This window comes from Gadus chalcogrammus, chromosome 14, assembly GCF_026213295.1.
Source record: "Gadus chalcogrammus isolate NIFS_2021 chromosome 14, NIFS_Gcha_1.0, whole genome shotgun sequence".
NCBI lineage: Eukaryota > Metazoa > Chordata > Actinopteri > Gadiformes > Gadidae > Gadus > Gadus chalcogrammus.
This window is the reverse complement of record NC_079425.1, coordinates 4,336,802-4,359,912: the sequence shown is the minus strand read 5'-3', so window position 1 is coordinate 4,359,912 and position 23,111 is coordinate 4,336,802. Positions and strand designations below refer to the sequence as shown.

Below are 23,111 nucleotides of genomic sequence, written 5' to 3'. Positions count from 1 at the left end.
TTACTCTAATCCACACAGAGCTCCCAGGGTTTTACCTAATGCCCTCCTCATCCCCGCAGGCCCCGCCTACTGCTGTCCGTGGGACCTCAGACGAGCCCCGGGACAAAGGGCAGCATGGACGAGCTTGAATCAGATGCTGGGATATAATACTGTGCATGTGCTGAATGGGTTCATGTGTACAAGGCATGCAACGTTGTGCATGGGTATGCCGGCTTTTTGTGTCGGCGTGTCTGTGTGTTGAACTGTTTGTGTGTCTGTGTGTGTGTGTCTGTGTGTGTCTGTCTGTTTCTGTGCACGCCTGCGTGTGTTTGTGCGTGCGTTAGATTTAGAGATTGAAGCTGACAGCATCGAGTAGCCAAGTGTCAATGTGAGGAGCTTCCCTGATAGATTTATAAATAGTGTTTGGTTATTTAGTCTCTAGAGCCGTATGTCCATTCTGGGCTACTGTATAAACATGGCGGTTCAACATGGTGGGCTCTGTGGAAGAGCACCTCGCTCCTTCCCTATGTAGATTTAAAGGGCTTATTTTTAGGAGTCAAAAACACGACGATTCTCCATTTCATGGGCTTATACACTAAATAAAACATATTTATGACTATTATATTCCATTTCTGCCCTTTTACATATTAAAGCGTAGAAATGGCCGAGAATTCTCTGTGAGAATGTACGTTTTGATTTGATAATGTCTGCCTTAGCCTTTCTTCCCTGATCGATTAGGAATTCATCTTTCCTGTCAATTACAGGTCCTCTAATGCAACACTTTACAATGGGCCGAATTAGGGAGGGAGCTGAGAGAGAGTGAGTGTTTTATGGGGTTGTTGAGTTTAAAAATATCGCTCTCTTCTGCACTCTCTTTACAACTCTTGAATTTATCTTGAATCTCTTGAAATGTGGTTGTTATGAATGCCAATTATTTGATTGACTGATGGAAAAGTTGAAAAAAAATAAGCATATATTTAAAAAAGAATTGTGCTACGTAATCCATATGAAGGTGCCCATCCATATTTCCTTACCTGGGGCCCCTCATTTCCTACTACGCCCCTGGCTCGATAACATGGGCCCAGGTGAAAGCCATCAGTCCTAAACACTTAAGGGTGTGTTCTAATCTCTCCTAAACCATATAAAACCTGATGTGGTTTCATATGGACTGTATTGATCGACATCCAGAACAAAAATGAAGGCACCGGCTAAACTCACGACCATCAAAACCAAAGTGGGACAGAAGAAACGGAAAGACGCTTACCGCGACTTCATCAACCGAGCTCACCAAGAGGTCAAGAGCTTTGTATTCACACCGGTGCTGGATAAAGAAAATAAATCATGCCTTTGTCACGGAATGTGTTGCGAAAACGTGCACTGGTTCAAAGGCTGCGACCGGGGCAATCTTGGACAAGACGGTGGATTTCGAAAGGCTCGACGTTCTAACGTTTGTGAATCAATGTCCCAGGGACCTGATGTTCTTCCAGGCGCCAGCAGTGCGCTCCAGACCGACCATCCCGGCTGTCCCAGGCGGGTTCTTTTGGGACTGGTAGCCCTGGAGGCAAGCCGGATTTCAAAGACTTCCAGTTCCAGGAGACGTCGCATCACGCCGCATGAGTTGAACGCTGCCCTGGCTCTTGTCCTAGGGAGGACCCCAGCCGCTGCTTGATGGACAACATAATGTATATATCTATATATTTTTTAAGATGTAAATTATTTTTAGAGTTGTATGCGTGTTGTATTAAAGATTTTTTTTAAACTCTTCCCATCTCGTGTGCGTTGCATCTTTCAGTTTATAATCTGTCATTTAATTTGCGCAACTGTGCGTGCTAGTTTCTGAGCGCTGTGCTATCAGATGTCAACGTCGATCCAGTTGGCGTCTAAAAAAAAAATAACAACGCCGTGTGACGCACGCTGTTTGTTTACGCGCACACCTGGTGCTTCCCCTCCACACCTCCATCCCTGCGCTGTCCTTGGCGACGAGAAACTCCGCATCCATTCCTTATTGGGCATCAGCAAGCATCTGGACCGGAGAGCACGGTGGATTATAGGTGTTTTTTTTTTTTACCTCCCAGGCGTATGGAGCTCCATTTAAAGACTGCAGGTAGGAATCGTTATCTCGGGCTGAACGTTGAGGAAACGGAAGATCTCTTTGACTTTCAGATTTTGAAGCTTGTCAATATCTCACTTTTTTCCTCTCAATTTGTGCATTGTGAACAATACGAAGGCTATCATTTGTAATTAGCTTGCGAACACTATGGAATGTTTTTATTTTAAAGGCAGCAGGCAGCGTATCATTCTGACAATATTGTACATAATTCAGTAGTAGGTTTAACCGTCCTCGCTATGAAATGACTAGATATCAATATGACTGACGTTAGCAATCAGTGATTCAATGCTCAAACTTTATTTCAGATACCATGGCTGCAGACGAATGTCTCCCACAACGTATTCCCAAGCACAGCCAGCACATTTTAAAACACTGGCCCAAGTGACGACTCATCTCTTCCACTGTATCATGGGCTGCGGGACCTCGATCTCCACTGAACCTCAGGGGAGGGTCATGGAGACAGGCAAGCGTGATGCCTGTTTGTTATTTTGAAATGAAGCAACTGCTTTCATCCCTTACTGTGAAATTGAATTGAGTCGCATTTCATGAATGACCAGGTAGGGGTTAAACTGTGAGACAGGTCATTATGGATAAGGTAGGGGTTAGACAGTACATAGAGGGTTCATTATGGATGGAGTAGGGGTTAAACGCTACAGAGACGGGTCATTATGGAGCAGGTAGGGGTTAGACAGTGCAGAGACATAATTTAGGGGAAGGGAGGTGTTTGGGGGTACCTTGCTCTAGGATGGCTACAGGTTGACTGCAGATATTGGGTTCCTAAATCTAGACTATCCTAATAATTTATTGGTAAGGATGTGAAAACCGATATGGGTAACCTCCTGACCTCTGCTAAATAACCATAAAAAAGCAGTCTTCATAATTCATACTACTACTTCTTACTATACTAACTATACTATACTACTACTTCTCCTGTTCTCTTCTACCGTAGCCTACCATAGTTGCTTCTCGTCTCCATGGCGATGTCAGTAGCTTCACAGACGGCGCTTCTCTGAGTTCTCCCCCCCCCCCCCCCCCCCCCACACATTTTCTGCTTAATGATTTGTTTCTTCCCAAAGCTTTATTAATGTGTCGTGTTTCCCAGTCCTCCCCAGCCGAGCCCTCCCTCTCCTCCCCTGTGTCTTGTTAACACTTAGCTTAGCCTCGTTATGCTGCCTTGCACTTCCATCTAAATGTATATATATTTTTTTTTTTCAATTACCCGTTTCTTTTGCTTATCTTCACACAGAAGAGGCTTCTAGCCCTGCTACCCCAAGCCCTGCTCTGAGTAAGGCCTGCCTCTTGTCTCTGCACACTATAGTCTAGTACCGGCTAAGTTAATATTCATTAAACACATATAATGCTAGGGTGGACCAAAGCCTGGTTTTAGTAAACATAAACAACAATTCTCCACATAGAATAAGATACATGTGAGATATCGACCACAAAAATAGACTAGGCCCAATAAAACTGCCGGAACGTTAAGAACAAACGTTATTTCACGTTCCGAACCGTTTCAGGAAACGATACGTTGGTGGCGGAACGCAAGAACGAAAACGTTTAAATATACCGGTTCCGTTCGGAGCGGAACGATTGAAAAATAATTTCGTTTTCAAGCCATGCATGTGATAGTCTAAGATCTAACAGTAAATATACATGATTTGCAAAATAGCCTCAATTTGATTAAAACGGAAGGGAGTAAAGGGAAGTCTAATATGTAGAAAGTAGGTGTAGAGTAGTGTGTTGTCTAATGAATAGAAAGACCCAGACCTCAACGTGTCTTGTCCCCTAGCTATGAAGGCAGCCATCCTGATCCAGGGCTGGTACCGACGCTACATGGCCCGTCTGGAGATGAGACGCAGGTACACCTGGAGCATCTTCCAGTCCATCGAGTACGCTGGGGAGCAGGACCAGCTACAGGTGAGCTGCTCCTTGGGGTGGAGGGATCCCCAACACTGAGGAACCCTCACCCCCTCCCCTGCTTCTTAAAAAGCTTTTTTAACTTTGCCTTTATTTTCTATTTTAATACTCAAAAGCCTTTCTTGAAACTATTTCAAGACCCATTTCAAGTTTTTTATTTACTTTTCTATTTTATTTTATTGTATGACAATGTCTATATGTGAAACACTTTGAGTCTGCCTTGTGTATGAAAAGTGCTATATAAATAAAGTTGCCTTGCCTTGCCTTGCCTTAAGGACCTGTATCCGACGTCGCCGTCGAGCACGTTGGATGTAGAGTCTGCTGAAGCCAATTTGTTCTGGACAACATGAAACTAAAATGGATGATTGCCGGTTTGTGTAAATACATAGGTTGTTTCAAGTCTCTCTCTCGCTATCAGCAAGAAGGTGTGTCGGATCGCAGGTTAACATCCCTTTTCAGCAGGAAATGAGGTCACTCCATGCTTCATACACACTGGAGATTTTTATCCAGATTTATGGAAAGAATAAATGCTCACAATAACAGTACTTATGTACTTATTGTACTCAATTTGCAGGCAACAGAAATTCAAGATGAATTCCCAAAGTTAGAAACGTAAACACACAAGGCCCGTAGTATAAACAACGTCATGTGACTCACTAGTTATCTGACTCCTGTCCACAGCTCTCCAGTTTCTTCAGCTTCATGCTGGACAACTTCACGCATCTTAACGGCAGCGGGCCAGGTAAGATCACCACTCATACCCTCTGTCATTCAGCGTCATGCAGGAGCAGGTAGGTGTTAGACAGTACAGAGACAGGTCATTAAGGACCAGGTAGGGGTTAGACAGTACAGAGGCAGGTCATTAAGGAGCAGGTAGGGGTTAGACGGTACAGAGACAGGTCATTAAGGAGCAGGTTGGGGTGAGACAGTACAGAGACAGGTCATTAATGAGAAGGTAGGGGTGAGACAGGACAGAGACAGATCATTAATGAGAAGGTAGGGGTGAGACAGTACAGATACAGATACAGATCATTAAGGAGAAGGTAGGGGTTAGACAGTACAGAGACAGGTCATTAAGGAGAAGGTAGGGGTTTTACAGTACAGAGACAGATCATTAAGGAGAAGGTAGGGGTTAGACAGTACAGAAACGGGTCATTAATGAGAAGGTAGGCGGTGACAGGTGACAGGTGACATCTTCTTCTAGGATGCCTACAGGTAGATTGCAGACACAGGGGATGCAAGCCAGATCCATTGAGCGTCGGAATACTCTCGCCAAGCTTTTTCATTTTTCGAAAGGCTCTGGGGTCACTCGTAATTATCTTTTGTAAGACGCCTTATCAATAATTGAATGTTTCATATTCATTAATTTTTACTGTGAAATGCCTTTGCTGCTGTATATGTGTATGGGGGTTAAGAAGGGGCTTCAGCTGTCTAGGGGAGGTCTGCCCCGAGACAAGTATGCTTATTTCATGTTTCAACGACGTGCATTGTGTTTTTATCAAATGAACACTGGTGTTGTTCGTCAAGCATCATGGGCCACAATGCCCAGTGCATAAAAGGCGTTGCCAAGCAACAGCTCTGGATGTCGAGTCCCATGTGTTTGGTTGTGTTCTTGTCTGTGACAGCTGTGGGCAAAAGATAGCTGAACGTTGATCTGTGTTCCAGTAATAAAAAAGCACACACGCGTTGGCAAACCAGGTTCCATCAGTTCAGTCGAGGTACAAAAGGAACTGTTGCGTGTATCGATGTACGTAGACGTTTGTGTTTCTATTCAACATTAAGTGCTGTGAGCAAGCGAAGCAGAAAGGCTGCGCCATTATTGTCATGGGTTTACGCGCACGCCTGAAAACATGCGAGGGAAAAGGAGGACAATGAGGAAGAGAGAAATGGGTTTGATTGTGACGTCCAGGTCCCGTGCGGCTTTGTTTACCCGCATAAATTAGAGGACTGGCCGGCTCATTAGCATAGTGGAGTGGGTCTCGCGGCCTCAGCAGTGTTTAATGACGACATGAAACGGAACCGGGGTACTCTACTCTAGTCGGTCGGTGTCCTCTATAACCCGGTCGGTTTCTCCTGCTGTTGACACCTCAATGCTTTCTAAATGCTACCTGGTTGGGGATAGGGTATTCAGATACAAATAATGCAATTGAGAGGTCATGGTTCAAGAAATATTCTAAAAGGTTTCCATACCCAGCTCACTAATATGGCCGCTAGGTGATTAAGGACTATTGCTAATCAATCATGATGATGATGATATTGTGAAGGGTCAATTCAAATTGGTCTGATCCACTAGCATGTTGAGTCCGACCCTAGTGCCCTGTTGCACCTGGAGTATCGGACCACGAACCCCGGCTCGGGCGCTCCACTTAACCACCTCAGCTGGACGCCTGCTACAGGTCACACAACAGGCAACGCAGTGGTGGAACGTGCTCCATGCCGATGTCACTCACTAGCTTCTGCAACAGACTCGAGACACACACGCACACTTATTGTATGTTTGACGTCCTCACACTTAAAAATAGTACTTAGCATTGGGTAGGGTTTTGTCCTAGCTATCGTATGTATGTTGTACGTCCTTACACTTAAAAATAGAATTTAGTCCTTTCCCCTTGTCTGTTGTGGTCCCAGACCTGATCTCCCAGCTGCTAGACCCCGTGGTGGACCCCTGGCTGGGCAGGGAGACGTGCTACGAGCTGATCCCCGTCGCAGAGTCCTACAGCGGGCCACGCATCTCCTTCCCGCTCTCCGTATCCCACACCAACAGCCTCGTCAACGCCTTCAAGGAGCACCAGGTGAGACGCCTGCGGCCACTCCACTAGAGCGAATCAGCCCCAGGCCCAACAGAGGAAGAGCGCTGCTCTCCTGGCAGTTATCCCTAGGCCTGGAGGTACAAGAGGGTACGGTCAGTATCACGCTGCTCATGTCATGAACAATTAATACATATCTCATCACTGGTACTTTCTTCCTTTTTATAATACTTATTCATAATTTCCTTTTTTCCAATGTACTTTCATATTTATATTGCAGGAGGCAAACATTTACCATTAGTTACATTTTTTAAACCACTTCGGCAATATAAATACGTACTTATTTTCCATGCCAATAAAGCCCTTTGGACTGAATTTATTTGAATAATAAATAGGACTTTACAGCCTTTGTGACATTCAAAATCTTGCTCAAGTCAATTGATGAAGGTTAGTCATTCAGTCGAGGTTCTATCATGAAAATCTTTGTTAGCTTGTTGTAAACTCAGAACAGCTCTAGAAAAACTGGGGTTACATGTCTGTGTCATATGACTTGTCAGCCTTCACTACATCCATGTAAAAATCACTAAAACCTCATTGAGTAGTGGTTAAGTCATACAAACGAGTACTGTGTTTGTCTGTGTTTTAGCTGGAGTTTACTGCACCACGATGCGGTCAGGTTAATAAGTTATCTCCCCCTCCCAGACTCTCCATGCCAGGTATGCTCTGCAGTTGCTATGGGAGACCAAAAAGCTGCTCAAGCAGATGCCAAACATCGTCCACATGTCTACGTCCTACGCCAAGGAAATCACCATATGTGGTACGCAGTGAACACGGATCAATAGGTGTATTGATAACTGCTGTCGACTATCTTGTCGCATGTTTATTTGTGATGCGATGGTCAACGGGGGACACTGTGATGTCACTGTTGCTTATCCATAGACTAACGGCTCACAGCCTAATTAACTATCCACGGATAAATAAACAAATGCCCAGCTGAAGAGTTAAAATGTTGGCTGAACACCCCGCTTGACATTGCAGACGTAATTGACTTCATGTGGAGGAGAGATCAAAGAAAGGAGGTGTCGTTAATTAGCTCTTGACTCCGCCTCCTGGTCCTTTCTGTCCGTTAGCTGGTCATTAAATTCAAGGATACTTACAGAAACCCACATGTTGGATCAGCCGGGGAGTGACGGAATAATTCCCTCTTTGTTGCTATAGACGCTGGTTCCAATTAACAGGCTTTAATTAACCTCAACACTTCCACATGGGCTATTTGTTCATATCTGTGTGGTGATGTATGCTGGCTTACAGGAAGTTCGATTCAGAAAGGAAGCTGTTGAGACCGAACCGTCTTTGCTAGAGCAGGATCTAGCGAAGTTATTTTATCAGCTACAGCTGATAAAATAAGCCAAATATGTGACCCAAAGTACCGATTCATCTGAACCAGTGCTAACAATGCTAATACGTCCCATTCATAGAGGCTCAGAGGAGCTGGGACCCTTGGGAACAGACCGGCTGTTCTCTAAAGTATTGATTGTCATCACGTGCTGACGAACAGTGTCCCTTTTGAATTCTATTAAAAGACGCTGTGTTCTGGTTTCTGGTTCCAAGGTGATCTGCACGGACACCTGGATGACCTCCTCCTCATATTTTATAAGGTAGCACCCGTCTGTTAATGATTGATATGTGATAATAACGCCTTAAAAGAACATTAAATTATTTCATTTACAAATATGTTATAAACAGTTCTGGATATTGGAAAGTAAATATCTATTATTTCTAAAAAAAATATGAAAAACTCATGGCATTCAGAATGCCATTATGAGCTTCCATACAAGTCTGGCTCTGAAAGTTTTATTTAAATTGTGATGTCACATCCTGTTGTAGAACGGGCTTCCTTCTGCTGAAACACCGTACGTGTTCAACGGGGACTTTGTGGACCGGGGGAAGCAGTCGACCGAGGTGGTCTTGATCCTGTTCGCTTACCTGCTGCTGTATCCCAACCACATGCACCTGAACCGGGGCAACCATGAAGACCACATCATGAACCTCAGGTCAGTAGTAGAACAACAGACCACATCATGAACCTCAGGTCATTAGTAGAACAACAGACCACATCATGAACCTCAGGTTGGTTGTAGACTAACAGACCACATGATTACCCTGAGACTGGTAGTAGTACAACAGATTACATGATGACCCTCAGACTGGTAGTAGACCAACAGACCCCACGATGAACCTCAGACTGGTAGTAGACCAACAGACCCCACGATGAACCTCAGGTTAATCATTGAGTAATGGATCTGACATGAGCCTGTTTTTTCAGATATGGATTCACCAAAGAAGTTATGCAGAAGTACAAGGTACAGTCAGAATCATACTGCTCATCATTTCTTTTTTTCTAATTTGGTTTTTATAATATATATATTTTTATATTGCAGTAGGCTTCTATTTTCCATCTGCTAAATTTTTTAACCATTTCGGCAATGTCAATGCTTATTTTCCTTGCCAATAAAGCCATTTAGGCTTTATTTGAATAGAGAATACTATGGCATCTAGTGGTGACGAAAGTGAAAACAAATACTTTTTAGGTGGCATGGCTGCCTAAGTAGGATCAATAGCTTAACCATCCTGGAATTCACACAATACTGTCTTCCTGTGTCTAGACCCACGGCCGAGAGATTCTCCAGCTCTTCCAGGATGTCTTCAGCCTTCTGCCCATCGCCACAGTGATCGACAGCAAGGTTCTGATTGTTCACGGAGGAATCTCGGACCAAACGGACCTGGACTTCCTCAACTCCATAGAGAGGCAGAAGGTACACAGGACAAACATTGGTCCTCAGTCATGAAACATTTAAGAGAAAGGTTCTAGATTCAGAGGGTAAAAATCGACTTGCCACGATTCCAGTCTCCTTACTCCTCACCATGTCTCCTCTCTATGTCCCGTCTCCTTACTCCTCACCATGTCTCCTCTCTATGTCTCCTCTCTATGTCCCCTGTCTCCTTACTCCTCGCCATGTCTCCTCTCTATGTCTCCTCTCTATGTCCCCTGTCTCCTTACTCCTCCCCATGTCTCCTCTCTATGTCCCCTGTCTCCTTACTCCTCTCCATGTCTCCTCTCTATGTCTCCTCTCTATGTCCCCTGTCTCCTTACTCCTCCCCATGTCTCCTCTCTATGTCCCCTGTCTCCTTACTCCTCGCCATGTCTCCTCTCTATGTCTCCTTACTCCTCACCATGTCTCCTCTCTATGTTTCCTTTCTCCTCACTCCTCACCATTTCTCCTCTCTATGTCCCCTGCCTCCTCACTCCTCACCATGTCTCCTCTCTGTCCCCTGTCTCCTCCCTCCTCACCATGTCTCCTCTCTATGTCCCCTGTCTCCTGTCTCCTCACCCCTCACCATGTCTCCTCTCTATGTCGCCTGTCTCCTCAATCCTCACCATGTCTCCTCTCTATGTCTCCTCACTCCTCACCATGTCTCCTCTCTATGTCCCCTGTCTCCTCCCTCCTCACCATGTCTCCTCTCCATGTCCCCTGCCTCCTCCAGGTGAAGTCGGCCCTGCGGCTGCCCAGACGCAGCCTGGAGGAGCCGGACGTGAGCCGGCCCTACAAGCAGGCACACGGCCCCCGTCCCGGCAGCAGCCACAGCCACCTGCAGCGGCCCCGGGCCCAGACCAAGAGGTGAGGGGGGGGCCCCGGGTGTGTTGTGGTTCTAACACGGTCATGAATACGGTTGTCACAGCTACCGCCGTGCCGTCCCCAGGAAGCGGCACCGTGGCCTCAGCCGCCAGGACAGCGGCTCCTCCTCCTCCTCCTCCTCCTCCTCCTCTTCCTCCTCGCTGTGCTCCTCGAGGACCCCCTCCTGCCTCTCCCCGCGGCCCTGCTCCTCGCCCCCCCCCCCCACCGTGCCCTTCTCCGTCGACGGCCTCCAGGTTCCCTTCCTGGACTCCCTGGCCTCCCTGCCTCCCCCCTCCCCCCCCCGGGTGGAGCGGGAGTGGAAACAGGCCAGTGGAAGTTCCCCCGCACTTGTATACTTGTACTTATACATGTTGGATATTTATTCATGGGAATAGTTTTATAGTCACATATATTTGTCCTATTCTCTATAGTTTCATAATTCTATGTGAATAATTTTTTACCTTTTATAGTTTAATATTTATGTATGTGTATAGTTAAATACTTATATATATGTGTGTATAGTTTGATATTTATGTATGCGTAATATTTATATATCATGTCATGTCTGACAATGTTTAAGAATTTAGAGATTGCTTTTATCCAAAGCGACTTACAGTGAATTTTGTATCCCTGTCGTTAAGTAACAGGTAGGGCTAAGAACGTAGAGAGACAGGTCATTAAGGAGCAGGTAGGGGTTAGACAGTACAGAGACAGGTCACTAAGGAGCAGGTAGGGGTTAGACAGTACAGAGACAGGTCATTAAGGAGCAGGTAGGGGTTAGACAGTACAGAGACAGGTCATTAAGGAGCAGGTAGGGGTTAGACAGTACAGAGACAGGTCATTAAGGAGCAGGTAGGGGTTAGACAGTACAGAGACAGGTCATTAAGGAGCAGGTAGGGGTTAGACAGTACAGAGACAGGTCATTAAGGAGCAGGTGGGGGTTAGACAGTACAGAGACAGGTCATTAAGGAGCAGGTAGGGGTTAGACAGTACAGAGACAGGTCATTAAGGAGCAGGTAGGGGTTAGACAGTACAGAGACAGGTCATTAAGGAGCAGGTAGGGGTTAGACAGTACAGAGACAGGGCATTAAGGAGCAGGTAGGGGTTAGACAGTACAGAGACAGGTCATTAAGGAGCAGGTAGGGGTTAGACAGTACAGAGAGGTCATTAAGGAGCAGGTAGGGGTTAGACAGTACAGAGACAGGTCATTAAGGAGCAGGTAGGGGTCTGACCGTACGTCTGCATCAGCGTAGTGAACCCCCCCCCCGTCTCCCCGTCTCCAGATGGTGGACGTGCTGTGGAGCGACCCCAAGCCGCAGGACGGCTGCACCCCCAACACCTTCCGGGGCGGGGGCTGCTACTACGGGCCGGACGTCACCCAGCGCCTGCTGCGTCACCACGGCTACCAGCTGCTCATCCGCTCGCACGAGTGCAAGCAGGAGGGCTACGAGATCTGCCACGGCGGAAACGTAACCGCAGCCTGTTGATAAGGATTCATGAGTGGGGTTGGGTTTGTTGTGTGGAAGTGGAGCCTATCTCGGATAGGGAGGAGGTATTAAAGTCCCAAGGACACAGAGCCACTAAAGCAGGTGTGTGTGTGTGTGTGTGTGTGTGTGTGTGTGTGTGTGTGTGTGTGTGTGTGTGTGTGTGTGTGTGTGTGTGTGTGTGTGTGTGTGTGTGTGTGTGTGTGTGTGTGTGTGTGTGCGCCTGTGTGTGTATAGGTGATCACCATCTTCTCAGCCTCTAACTACTACGAGGAGGGCAGTAACCGGGGGGCCTACGTGAAGCTGGGCCAGGACCTGCTGCCCCGGTTCTACCAGTACCAGGTCAGCCGGACCACCCGCAAGCTCACCCTCACCCAGAGGTAGGGCCAGGGAGGGGGGCTCACACTGAACACACACTAACACGCTGGTTAGGGTAAAAGTTATCGAAGTGGTGGAAATCAACAATATTATCGTGTGTGTGTGTGTGTGTGTGTGTGTGTGTGTGTGTGTGTGTGTGTGTGTGTGTGTGTGTGTGTGTGTGTGTGTGTGTGTGTGTGTGTGTGTGTGTGTGTGTGTGTGTGTGTGTGTGTGTGTGTGCAGGGTGAGGGCAGCAGAAGGCTCAGCTCTGAGAGCTCTCCAGGAGAAGTTGTTCTCTCACCGCTCTGAGCTGCTCACTGGATTCCTGCCCTTCGACCACAACAACACAGGTCTGTCTATGTACACACACCACAACAACAGAGGTCTGTCTGTCTGTCTATGTACACACACCACAACAACACCTGTCTGTCTGTCTTTGTACACACAGCACAATAACACAGGACTGTCTGTCTTTGGACACACACCCGACAACAAAGGCTTAGGCGTACGAAAAAACTCATGAATTATTGATGAACTCTATCAATGATTGATTATTATTATTAATGATTTATTCATTATTATTGCATGCTCCAATGCATCCGATCCTACATCACACATGTACCGGGGCTCCCCCTGGTGGTCACTGCATGACAGTACATGCTTACAGTACATTTACGGCATTAAGCAGACACTATTATCCAAAGCGACCCTAAAACCACACACCGACAGAGGTGTCAACCGTGCAAGGCGACAGCCAGCTCGTCTGGAGCAGTCAGGGCGAGGAGGCGTCGTGCTCAGGGACACCTCGACACTCCACTAGGAGAAGCCGGGGGATCGAACTGGCAACCTTCCGGTCACAAGTCGACCCGCTCTACCTCCCCCAGGCTTTGTGTCGGTCAGCGAGTGGGCCCAGGTCCTGGAGACGGTGCTGAGGCTGGATCTCCCCTGGAGGACCCTGCGGCCCCACCTGGCCCGCCTGGCTCCCGACGGCAGCGTGGAGTACCTGTCCTGCTTCGACTACATGGGCCCCGGGCTCCACCTTCCCCAGGTCAGGAGGCACACCACGGTCTACTAGTCACTCAGCAGACGCTCTTATCCCGAGAGAAGGACCATGAATTCAGATGCATGTCACCCAGGAGGGCTCGGGGAGGTCTACAGGCAGGTTGCAGACAATGGGGATCAAACCCAGTACCTTTTGATGCGCTAGACTCTCCTGTATCCTGTGTGACTGCTGCCTTCCAGAGACAATCTGGCTGCAATGATGTGATGGGTCGGGATTGTAATGCCGCCCAGACAGCTTTGGTGATTACATTTTTTTTTGCTGTGTTTTTTTGAATACCTCTTAGTGTTTTATTGATGTATTGTATTGTCTGTATTCTCTTTGATGTAACTGTATGATCCAAACCCAAAAATCCATCTGCAGGTGACACCAAACCTGGCGGAGACTCTGGTCCGATACCGGACAGACCTGGAGCTCATCTTCAACATCATAGACAAAGATCATTCAGGTCCGATGTGCACCCGCTCATCTCAAATCCCACAGTAGCCGGTATCACCATTCTTTATTTAAGTGTGTCTCCGGATACTCATTGTTTGTTCATATCCACGTCAAGGTCTTATCTCCCTGGACGAGTTCCGCCACACCTGGCGTCTCTTCAGCGGTCACCTGGGCGTCGCCCTCGACGACGGGGCAATCGACGCCCTGGCGCGAAGCATCGACTTCAACAAGGACGGCAGCATCGACTTCACCGAGTTCCTGGAGGCCTTCAGAGTAGTGCACAAACTGGACAAGGACCACTAACCAGCAAGAGATACCAACTAGACAACATGGAGCGCTTACCAGCCAGAGACTAACTAGGATACTAACTAGACCACAAGGACCACTAACCAGCCAGAGACACAAACTAGACCACAAGGATCACTAACCAGCAAGAGATAGAGAGTAACTAGACAACAAGGACCACTAACCAGCTAGAGAGAGTAACTAGACAACAAGGACCACTTATAGTTGACAATGGTGCATGCGTAGTTAGAATTTGTACACCTTTAGAAATGTAGTATTGTTAATATAACCATTCAAATTGAATAATTACCACCAAAGTATGTAATCTTGACAATGGTTCTTTCAAATCTCAGCCACACATTTGGACAGATGTTTTTATTTAATGACCAAACACAACCCCAGTACAAGATATTCATAAAAAAATATTAACCTATATATGGTTATGTTAAATACACATTTAATCTGCATTATCATAAATATTAGCATATGTCGGAACCTTATATGTATTACAGTATATTAAACTATTATATTCTGCATTGAAGGATAAAATATCAAACTAACATGGTCTATTGTTTTATCAAGTTTCCTTCAGGTTACAAAGGTACTACTTAAGATTCACCTAGCCGGCACCTTGCTCATGAGCCATGGCAGTAGGATTAGACCACTGGCCAGAATAGTCATTCTCTGCTCTTATATAACCATGTACTTCCCTGTTTCAATAACATGAAATCTGTGTTTTGAGGCAGCCTGTGAAAGCTTATCACATGGATTAGAATTGCATTGTTCTTAATATATTATATATGAACAAACTGAAATGATAAACAACATATGTAACCGTTTAAAGCAAACTAGCAAACACTGTTAATACTTTATATAGCACAAGCTGATCATTAAAAGGTATCAGGCATTCACATTGGGATCGGTAGCTAAAAAGGTTGATTCATTTCCATACAGTGTAACAGTGTAACAGTAAACCGAATAGCTGACATACATACATTTCAAGATAGTGGTATATGGGTTGCAACGAGTATGATAATGAAACACTTACATACAACTGATTAATTTACCAAACAAGCACATATTCTGCTTTAGTCACACCAACATACATTTTAGACAGTTGCTGTAATGTTATGTTGTTATTCAGGAGACAACCTTTGTTAATATTCATAGAGGTAACGGTTTAAATAGGAATTCAACATTAACAAGGCTTCTCTAAAACAATGACCCCAGGCAGTTGCACTCTTACTGCATCAGGCAGTCGCGCTCTTACTGCATCATGCAGCTGGAGCTGGGCAGGAAGTCCTGGACATAGGCCACCGCTGCCTTGGAGAGGTAGGTCATGGAGCCGTAGCTGCCACTAGGGGCGCTGTCGTACAGGAAGTTACAGATCCCCGTGGCCGGGTCCTTCTCCAGGAAGTACTCGTTGGCGCCCTGGGATTTCTGTGGGAATATTGTTACAAAAATATAGAAATATAATGAGTTGTTTTTTCCTTTCAGAGATCTGTCATCAACCGTTTACTACTGAGTCAATTAGCCGATGCTTTTATCCAAAGTTTCTTAAAGTTAATTACAGTACAGCTCATTAAGGAGCAACTCAAGGTGTACATTATTGTTATAATCCTCCATAAAATGAGATCAACAATCCAAGACGGAAAATGTGCGTGTCACAAAAAGTAAAGGGCTTTACTATAAAAACCCTTTACTATTCACAGTACATATCATCGATGGTCTCCGCGATGCACTGTCAATGAAGTGCGTGGACAGCCCATCTGTGACCACGGCCAGTGCGTTCACGAGGCGAGCGACGTGCAAAAAAAACTCCGTAGGCAGCATGAGCGTGGGCACATGATCGCCGTCATCGGTTCACGCCGGCTCGGGAAAGGTCGGCGTGGTTTGAATCAGTAAAATGAGGTTCAATTAGGACCGAGCGAGCCGAGCACAGAAGCAGCGCCCCCACCTGGTCGGTCAGGAAGAGGTCGTTGGCCATGTGGAGGATGCGGTCCACGTGGATGATGCCCCCGATGCTGGCCACGCCCACGTCGGCCAGCAGTCCCAGGATCATCAGCGCCTCCACCAGCAGCTGCCGGTACTCGGGCTGGGGCACGTGGTTCAGCACCGACTCCACCTGCACCGCAAACTTGATCTCTCCCTCCGTCATCTGCTCCGTCGGCACAGAGCGGGAAGTCATGAGAACCACAAGCCAAAAGGGAGCCACGCACACACATGTTTTAACATCTGGGTCCTTTTTGGAAGTATGGTAGAAGTGTTAACTGCTGGGATGTTTTATGTTTTGAGACATAAAACGTGAGAGACTAGTGGCTGATAACGGTCCAGTACTAGGCTACAAATCGGCTATTGTTATGGAGAGGATGACTTAATACAATCAATCAAAATGGGTGATCTTGCTACAGGACACGCGGGTACTCCAGGTGGTACGATTTATTCTTGAAATGGACAACTTGGCACTAACCTAGGAGGAGCGAACTAGCAACCCTCCGATTAACAGTCAACTCACTCTACCTATTGAGCTAAGCCTCATAGCTAAGCTATTATCAATTTAAACACGCTTTTGTAAAGCCCTACGTTGCTTCTCTTTAGAGCTCTTGCTTGGCTATACTACATCACTGGTGTAAAGCCCGCTGTGACCCTGTGACTAACCCATACGATTAGACAACGCTTGTTGGCGTTAAACTGAGTCTGACCTCCCGGGTGGTGGAGGACGGCAGGACGTAGCCGTCGATGGACAGGCCGTGGCACTTGTGCAGGATCCTCCACACCTTCTGGTAGAAGCCCATGGGCACCCTGTTGATGGCCCCGTCCAGCCTGCGCCGACGCAGCCACTGGCCCTGGGTCTCCTCCCAGCTCAGCTGCACGTCCCCGGGGTCACCCCCAATCGGGGACATCATCCCACTGGGGGTGGAGGGGCTACTGCAGCGCTGGGAGGGGGCAAGAGAGAGAGACCAGAGAGAGAGAGAGAGAGAGAGAGAGACCAGAGAGAGAGAGACCAGAGAGAGAGAGAGAGACCAGAGAGAGAGAGAGAGAGAGAGAGAGAGAGAGAGAGAGAGAGAGAGACCAGAGAGAGAGAGACTAGAGAGAGAGAGACCAGAGAGACCAGAGAGAGAGAGAGACCAGAGAGAGACCAGAGAGAATGAGAGAGACCAGAGAGAGAGACCAGAGAGAGACCAGAGAGAGACCAGAGAGAGACCAGAGAGAGAGAGAGAGACCAGAGAGAGAGAGAGACCAGAGAGAGAGAGAGAGAGAGAGACCAGAGAGAGAGGGAGAGACCAGAGGGAGAGAGAGAGACCAGAGGGAGAGAGACCAGAGAGGGAGACCAGAGAGAGACCAGAGAGAGAGAGACCAGAGAGAGAGAGAGAAAGTTAAGAAGAAAGAATGGGAGGAAGGAAGAGAGGATAGGTGGAAGAGATTTGAATGTTTTAAGGTGTGTGGTTACCAGGCTTGAGGTTAAGACTGATAAAGATCGTGCAAAACAAGAAGCGTTCCAGTTAAAGGTGCGGCAGGTATGAGTTTTTGTTTGATTCGTGATTTTTTTGTTGTAAGTGTTAAATCGTACCTACAGCACCTTTCTAGAACTACTAAAAGAAATGATACTAGCAAACAAAAGGCACAGCTACTGTAATTAGTAAATTAGCTAGAATATTATTCGTAAGTATGTTAAAAGCATGCTGCTTGTTTGGGTCTGAGTGAGACCAGAATGGGTAGGTTAATGAATGTCATCGGTAGGTCATTTCACATAATAGAATGTAATCAGAAGGTCATGTGATGTATTTCTTGTATTGGGTGGGTCATGTGATGTATAGATCGGTAGGTCATGTGATGCATAGTATGTGTTCAGTAGATCATGTTTTATACAGCTCGGTAGGTCATGTGATGTATAGAATGTAATTGGCAGGTCATGTGATGCATGGCGTGTATCCACGTGATGGGATGAGGGGTTTACCGTGGAGCCGTGAGACATGTAATTGCTACCAATGGAATGACCGCCGAAGCCCTGAGGATGAAGAGAGTGAAGATGAAGAACGACGGCGTTGCCCGATTTCCATGAACACCGCCGCCTTTACGAACGGCGCCACGCAAACTAAATGTATCATTCCAATGTCAAGAGTCGGAGATGGGGATGACATGCCCTCGAGAGTTACCATGGCGACCGCATGCCCCTAAGGGTTACCATGACGACCACACGACTACAAGAGTTAACGTGATGAACGCATGCCAACAAGAGTTTACCGAACTGTACCCACACTGAGAGGTCGAGAGTCATCCAACTGTAGACAGAACCAGGCAGAGTGTTACTGAATAACAAATCATACACATTACCCACACAATCACACAATTCACTCACTTTTTTCACAGCTTACTGCAGTCTAGTATAGGTTCCGGGTCTTATACCCATTGCTTTAACCAAGTATGTGTGGTATTAAACACACACAGAGTCACATTAGCAGTGTCTGAGTCTCTGTTCCCACTGGTGTGAGGGGATCTCATCACGTTTAACTTTTAGGGCATTTAGCAGACGCTTCATCCAAAGCAACGGTTCATACACACAGTCACACACCGACGGCGCAGTCAACCATGCAAGGCGACAGCCAGCCTGCTGGGAGCAGTTAGGGCGAGGTGTCTTCCTTAGGGACGTCTCAACACTCAGCTCGGAGGAGCCGAGCTGAGTGTACCCCACACACCTGTTTGATGTCGCTCTTCAGCTTGCGGATCCCGCTGCGTTCCGTCTTGGTGGCGCCCGTGTGGCCAAGCTCGTGGATGGAGATGGCCGGGCTGGTGGCCGTGGACTGGATGGGGCGCACTGGGGAGAGGGGAGGGGGGGGGAGAGGGGAGGGGGGGGGGGGGGGGGGGGGAGGGGAGGGGGGGGGAGAGGAGCAATGGTACTCAAAGCCCTGCTGCTGTTCACTAGAGGCTAGCCTCCAGGAATAGTCCGGTAAAGATACGGACTGACATACAGAGAGGTAAACATATAGAGGCAGACGGACGGACAAGCAGACAGTCAGACAAACAAACGGAGACGAGGCAACAGGTGAACAGACATGCAGTCATGCAAAGAGACGGACAGAAAGACATGCAGAGAGGCAAAGAGAGAGTCAGACATGCATGCAGAAAGGCAAGGAGACAGACAGACAGGCATGCAGACAGACAAAGAGACAGACAGAAAGACGTGCAGACAGGCAAAGAGAGACAGACAGGCCTTTCTGGAAGACCGGGAAGTAGTCTGTCAGACAGGCGGACTCACTGCTCCTCTCCACTCCAAACTCCTTCCCACTGAGGATGTTGTGCAGGAGGTTCTTCATGTGGAAGGGACTGAGGCTCATCAGGCTCTCTGAGGCCTCCTCCCCTGGAACAAGGGACACGTAACCCTCAGTAACAGACCTGGAGTTAATTCAGGTATGTTTCTGTGTGTGTGTGTGTGTGTGTGTGTGTGTGTGTGTGTGTGTGTGTGTGTGTGTGTGTGTGTGTGTGTGTGTGTGTGTGTGTGTGTGTGTGTGTGTGTGTGTGTGTGTGTGTGTGTGTGTGTGTGTGTGTGTGTGTGTGCGCACCCTACCAGAGCAGTGCAGGCTGCGGGCGAGCTCCGTGGCCATCACCTGCATGATGAGCCCGATCCGGAGCCGTAGCATGTCCCCGAACAGAGCGGGCTGTGAGCGCACGTACATGGCCAGGTACACCATGATCTCCTGCAGGGCAGCACAGGGGCGAGTAGCATTGACTTAGTTATTGCCTCTAGCAGACGCTGTTATCCAAAGCGACTTACAACGGTTCATAAACACATTTACAGTCAACCATACAAGGCGACAGCCAGCTCGTAAGGAGCAGTTAGGGTGAGGTGTCTTGCTCAGGGACATCTTCGACACTCGAGGTACAAGCCACCCGCTCCTGAGTTGGCTGCCCCCGCTGGTGAGTTAAGGGATGCCATCAGCAGATGCTTTTCTCCAGAGTCACAAGTTTTTTTGACAACCACCAAAGCATGCAATCAATTCAAATTGGAGCGGCTCAAACTAAACATTCCAAATCCGAACGACCCAGTTTCTAAAAATAACAACAAGATAGAATGAATCAGGAGTGACTACTCCAGGCCGTAGAGCTGTCTATGTTTTAGTCGTTTATATAACATCAGAATATAATTCATGTTTGAAATTACACATTTTTGTTGCCAAAACGTCGCCAGGATTAACTGTTCATATTGGAGAGATAATGAAAACATTGACCAGAATTATCCGTTTATCCACACACTAGTTTTATAGTATAGTTGGGTAGTTATATAAAATAGATGAGTAGTATAGAAGGGCAGTTCTTTAGTACAGTAGTGTATTTGTACAATGTTGTTGTATAGTATACCTGAGTGAGTACAGCTATACTGATGTCCTGACCGCTGGCTTCGTAGATCACATTGGTCAGCTCTTCGGGAGGAAGAGGACTAGAAGGAAATAGGAATGTAACGGTTTGACCTGTCGTAACATTGATCACATCATCACAGTTACTAATGAGTTCATATGCATAATGAAATTTATCTATATAGATATTAAGAGCTGTAATTTGAGTCTAATTTATTAGGAATTCACCAGCCATCTATCAGCTTTTAGTAAGTGAAATGAGCTATGAGAATATCTGTTAAAGTTGACAACGCGTGTGCGTCCGTATGCGACCATTCAGATTTTAGAGCACTCATGACTCATTTCTGACCCATCAGGCCGTGTGGAACACAGGTGTGTGAACGCAACACTTCTCGATGGTGGAGAGACGTGGGAAGGGGGCAGAGAGGGACAGAACATTTCTTTTCGAGACACACATATCTTGCGTGAGCAGTAGCTCCCATACGACTGGAGTTAGTTATTAGTTACTTGGCGGCGCTGAAGCCATGGACTTGTGATTGGGATGAGGAAGGTGACTCACGCTGTGATGACTCGTTCTCTGGGCTCAGGAGGGAGGCCCACAGTCAGCTGCTTGTGATGGGAGACCAGATCTGTACAGGCCTGTACACCCACACACACACACACACACAAAGATGCACACAAAGATGCACACACACACACACACACACACACACACACACACACACACACACACACACACACACACACACACACACACACACACACACACACACACACACACACACACACACACACATGGAATGGAATAGTAGAAGATGTAGTGATTTTTATGAAATGCGATATAGCTCTTTGTCGGATATTTGATACAGCTTCATTTAAATCTTCATCTGAGCTCTTTAAAACACCTCATTTTCTTCTCCTTCAGTGATTCAAGGGGAATCAAGCCCCAAACTGTATCAAATCACTAAGACGTGGGACACGACATGCTAAGTACAAGATGACAAAACAACACAATAAAAGCGTCCAAAAAGTCCAGAGCAAGGGTCCACCGGGCGTCCACAGAAGGTAAAAGGCGAGGACGTAGTGACACTGAAACTGCCAGAGCACTCCAGGTACGAACGATCCTCACCTCCGCCAGGACCGCCACCCTCTTGCGCAGGATGCCAGAGATGTATCTGATGAGGCCCCAGTCCTTGCAGATGCCAGCCTGGATGTAGAGGTCCTCCAGAAGGGAGCTCACGCTGGGCCCGCCCCGCCCGGGGCCTGACAGCTCCACCACCCAATCAGCGCCTCTGGATCAGACCCCACACCACAGTTTGGGATTAACTCAACTCTGTGATTATTGGGCTGATCGGTTTGATTCGTTAATTGTTCCTTCGTGTGTAATGAAGTACATCAGTGTGTGTGTGTGTGTCTGTTTGTGCGTGCCTCATGCGTGTGTGTGTGTGTGTGTGTGTGTGTGCGTGCGTGTGTACATACTTCATGAGGTAGAGCACGTAGAGGATGTCGGCCTGGTCCTGCAGGGTGGGACACGCCTCGAGCTGTCTCACCAGCCCCGCGAAGTCCGTCTTCCCCTGGGCGTCCTTGGGCAGGTGCAGGTCTGCCTGGGACTACCAGGAGAACGATGTGTCATGATGCATACAGGTCGCCTCTGTAGGACTACCTCCCCTTTAAGAGCTTCTATAGGACTACCTCCCCTTTAAGAGCCTCCATAGGACTACCTCCCCTTTAAGAGCCTCCATAGGACTACCTCCCCTTTAAGAGCCTCCATAGGACTACCTCCCCTTTAAGAACCTCTATAGGGACCTCCCCTTTAAGAGCCTCCATAGGACTACCTCCCCTTTAAGAGCCTCCATAGGACTACCTCCCCTTTAAGAGCCTCTATAGGACTACCTCCCCTTTAAGAGCCTCCATAGGACTACCTCCCCTTTAAGAGCCTCCATAGGACTACCTCCCCTTTAAGAGCCTCCATAGGACTACCTCCCCTTTAAGAGCGTCGCTTTAAGAGCCTTAATAGTCACCCCCTAGTTCTGAACCTACTTCACCTTTAATAGTATCTATATGACTACTTCCCCTTTAAGAGCCTCTTTAGGGCTACTTCCCCTTAAGAGCGTCTATAGGAAGCCCCTAGGTCTAGTGCTACCGTCCCTTTAAGAGCCTCTATAGGGCTACTTCCCCTTTAAGAGCCTCTATTGGGCTACTTCCCCTTTAAGAGCCTCTATAGGTTGCCTGGTCCTTCCGTCCCTTTAAGAGACTCTATAGTAAGCCCCCTAGCCTGGTCCTACCGTCCCTTTAAGAGAGTCTATAGTAAGCCCCCTAGCCTGGTCCTACCGTCCCTTTAAGAGGCTCTATAGTAAGCCCCCTAGCCTGGTCCTACCGTCCCTTTAAGGGACTCTATAGTAAGCCCCCTAGCCTGGTCCTACCGTCCCTTTAAGAGACTCTATAGTAAGCCCCCTAGCCTGGTCCTACCGTCCCTTTAAGCCGGGTCCTACCGTGGGTTGCTTGCTGCTCCCAGCCTGCTGGGGGTGAGAAGGTAGATGAGGAACATCCAGAAGGTTGAGCGATCTACGATTCTTTTTCAAGATGGGAACCACAGGAAGATACATGGGGGACTCTAAACACACACACACACACACACACACACACACACACACACACACACACACACACACACACACACACACACACACACACACACACCCAC

General features: G+C 47.4%; 2 protein-coding genes and 1 long non-coding RNA gene across 3 annotated transcripts; 2 read left to right on the top strand and 1 right to left on the bottom strand.

Annotated features, from left to right (window-relative positions):
* The first annotated feature begins 1,067 nt into the window (after window positions 1-1,067).
* LOC130403900 (uncharacterized) lies at window positions 1,068-1,743 on the top strand. The gene is made up of 2 exons (XR_008904127.1): window positions 1,068-1,273; window positions 1,448-1,743. It is a non-coding gene; the product is annotated as an uncharacterized LOC130403900 (long non-coding RNA).
* A 754-nt stretch (window positions 1,744-2,497) lies between these two features.
* Window positions 2,498-14,747, top strand: ppef1 (protein phosphatase, EF-hand calcium binding domain 1). The gene is made up of 17 exons (XM_056608025.1): window positions 2,498-2,552; window positions 3,879-4,006; window positions 4,688-4,748; window positions 6,635-6,798; window positions 7,456-7,570; window positions 8,365-8,411; window positions 8,641-8,807; window positions 9,080-9,116; window positions 9,420-9,569; window positions 10,300-10,433; window positions 10,516-10,756; window positions 11,714-11,899; window positions 12,152-12,294; window positions 12,515-12,621; window positions 13,156-13,319; window positions 13,695-13,779; window positions 13,885-14,747. The coding sequence occupies exons 1-17, from the start codon at window positions 2,498-2,500 to the stop codon at window positions 14,070-14,072; spliced, it is 2,172 nt and encodes a 723-aa protein (XP_056464000.1). The 3' UTR covers window positions 14,073-14,747.
* On the bottom strand, window positions 14,128-23,015 carry LOC130403855 (phosphorylase b kinase regulatory subunit alpha, liver isoform-like). The gene is made up of 12 exons (XM_056608365.1): window positions 22,900-23,015; window positions 21,887-22,017; window positions 21,537-21,699; window positions 20,967-21,046; window positions 20,412-20,490; window positions 19,621-19,750; window positions 19,312-19,413; window positions 18,752-18,870; window positions 18,013-18,063; window positions 16,757-16,990; window positions 16,012-16,212; window positions 14,128-15,494 (listed from the first exon to the last, which is right to left on the bottom strand). The coding sequence occupies exons 1-12, from the start codon at window positions 23,011-23,013 to the stop codon at window positions 15,321-15,323; spliced, it is 1,578 nt and encodes a 525-aa protein (XP_056464340.1). The 5' UTR covers window positions 23,014-23,015; the 3' UTR covers window positions 14,128-15,320.
* Window positions 23,016-23,111: the final 96 nt, after the last annotated feature.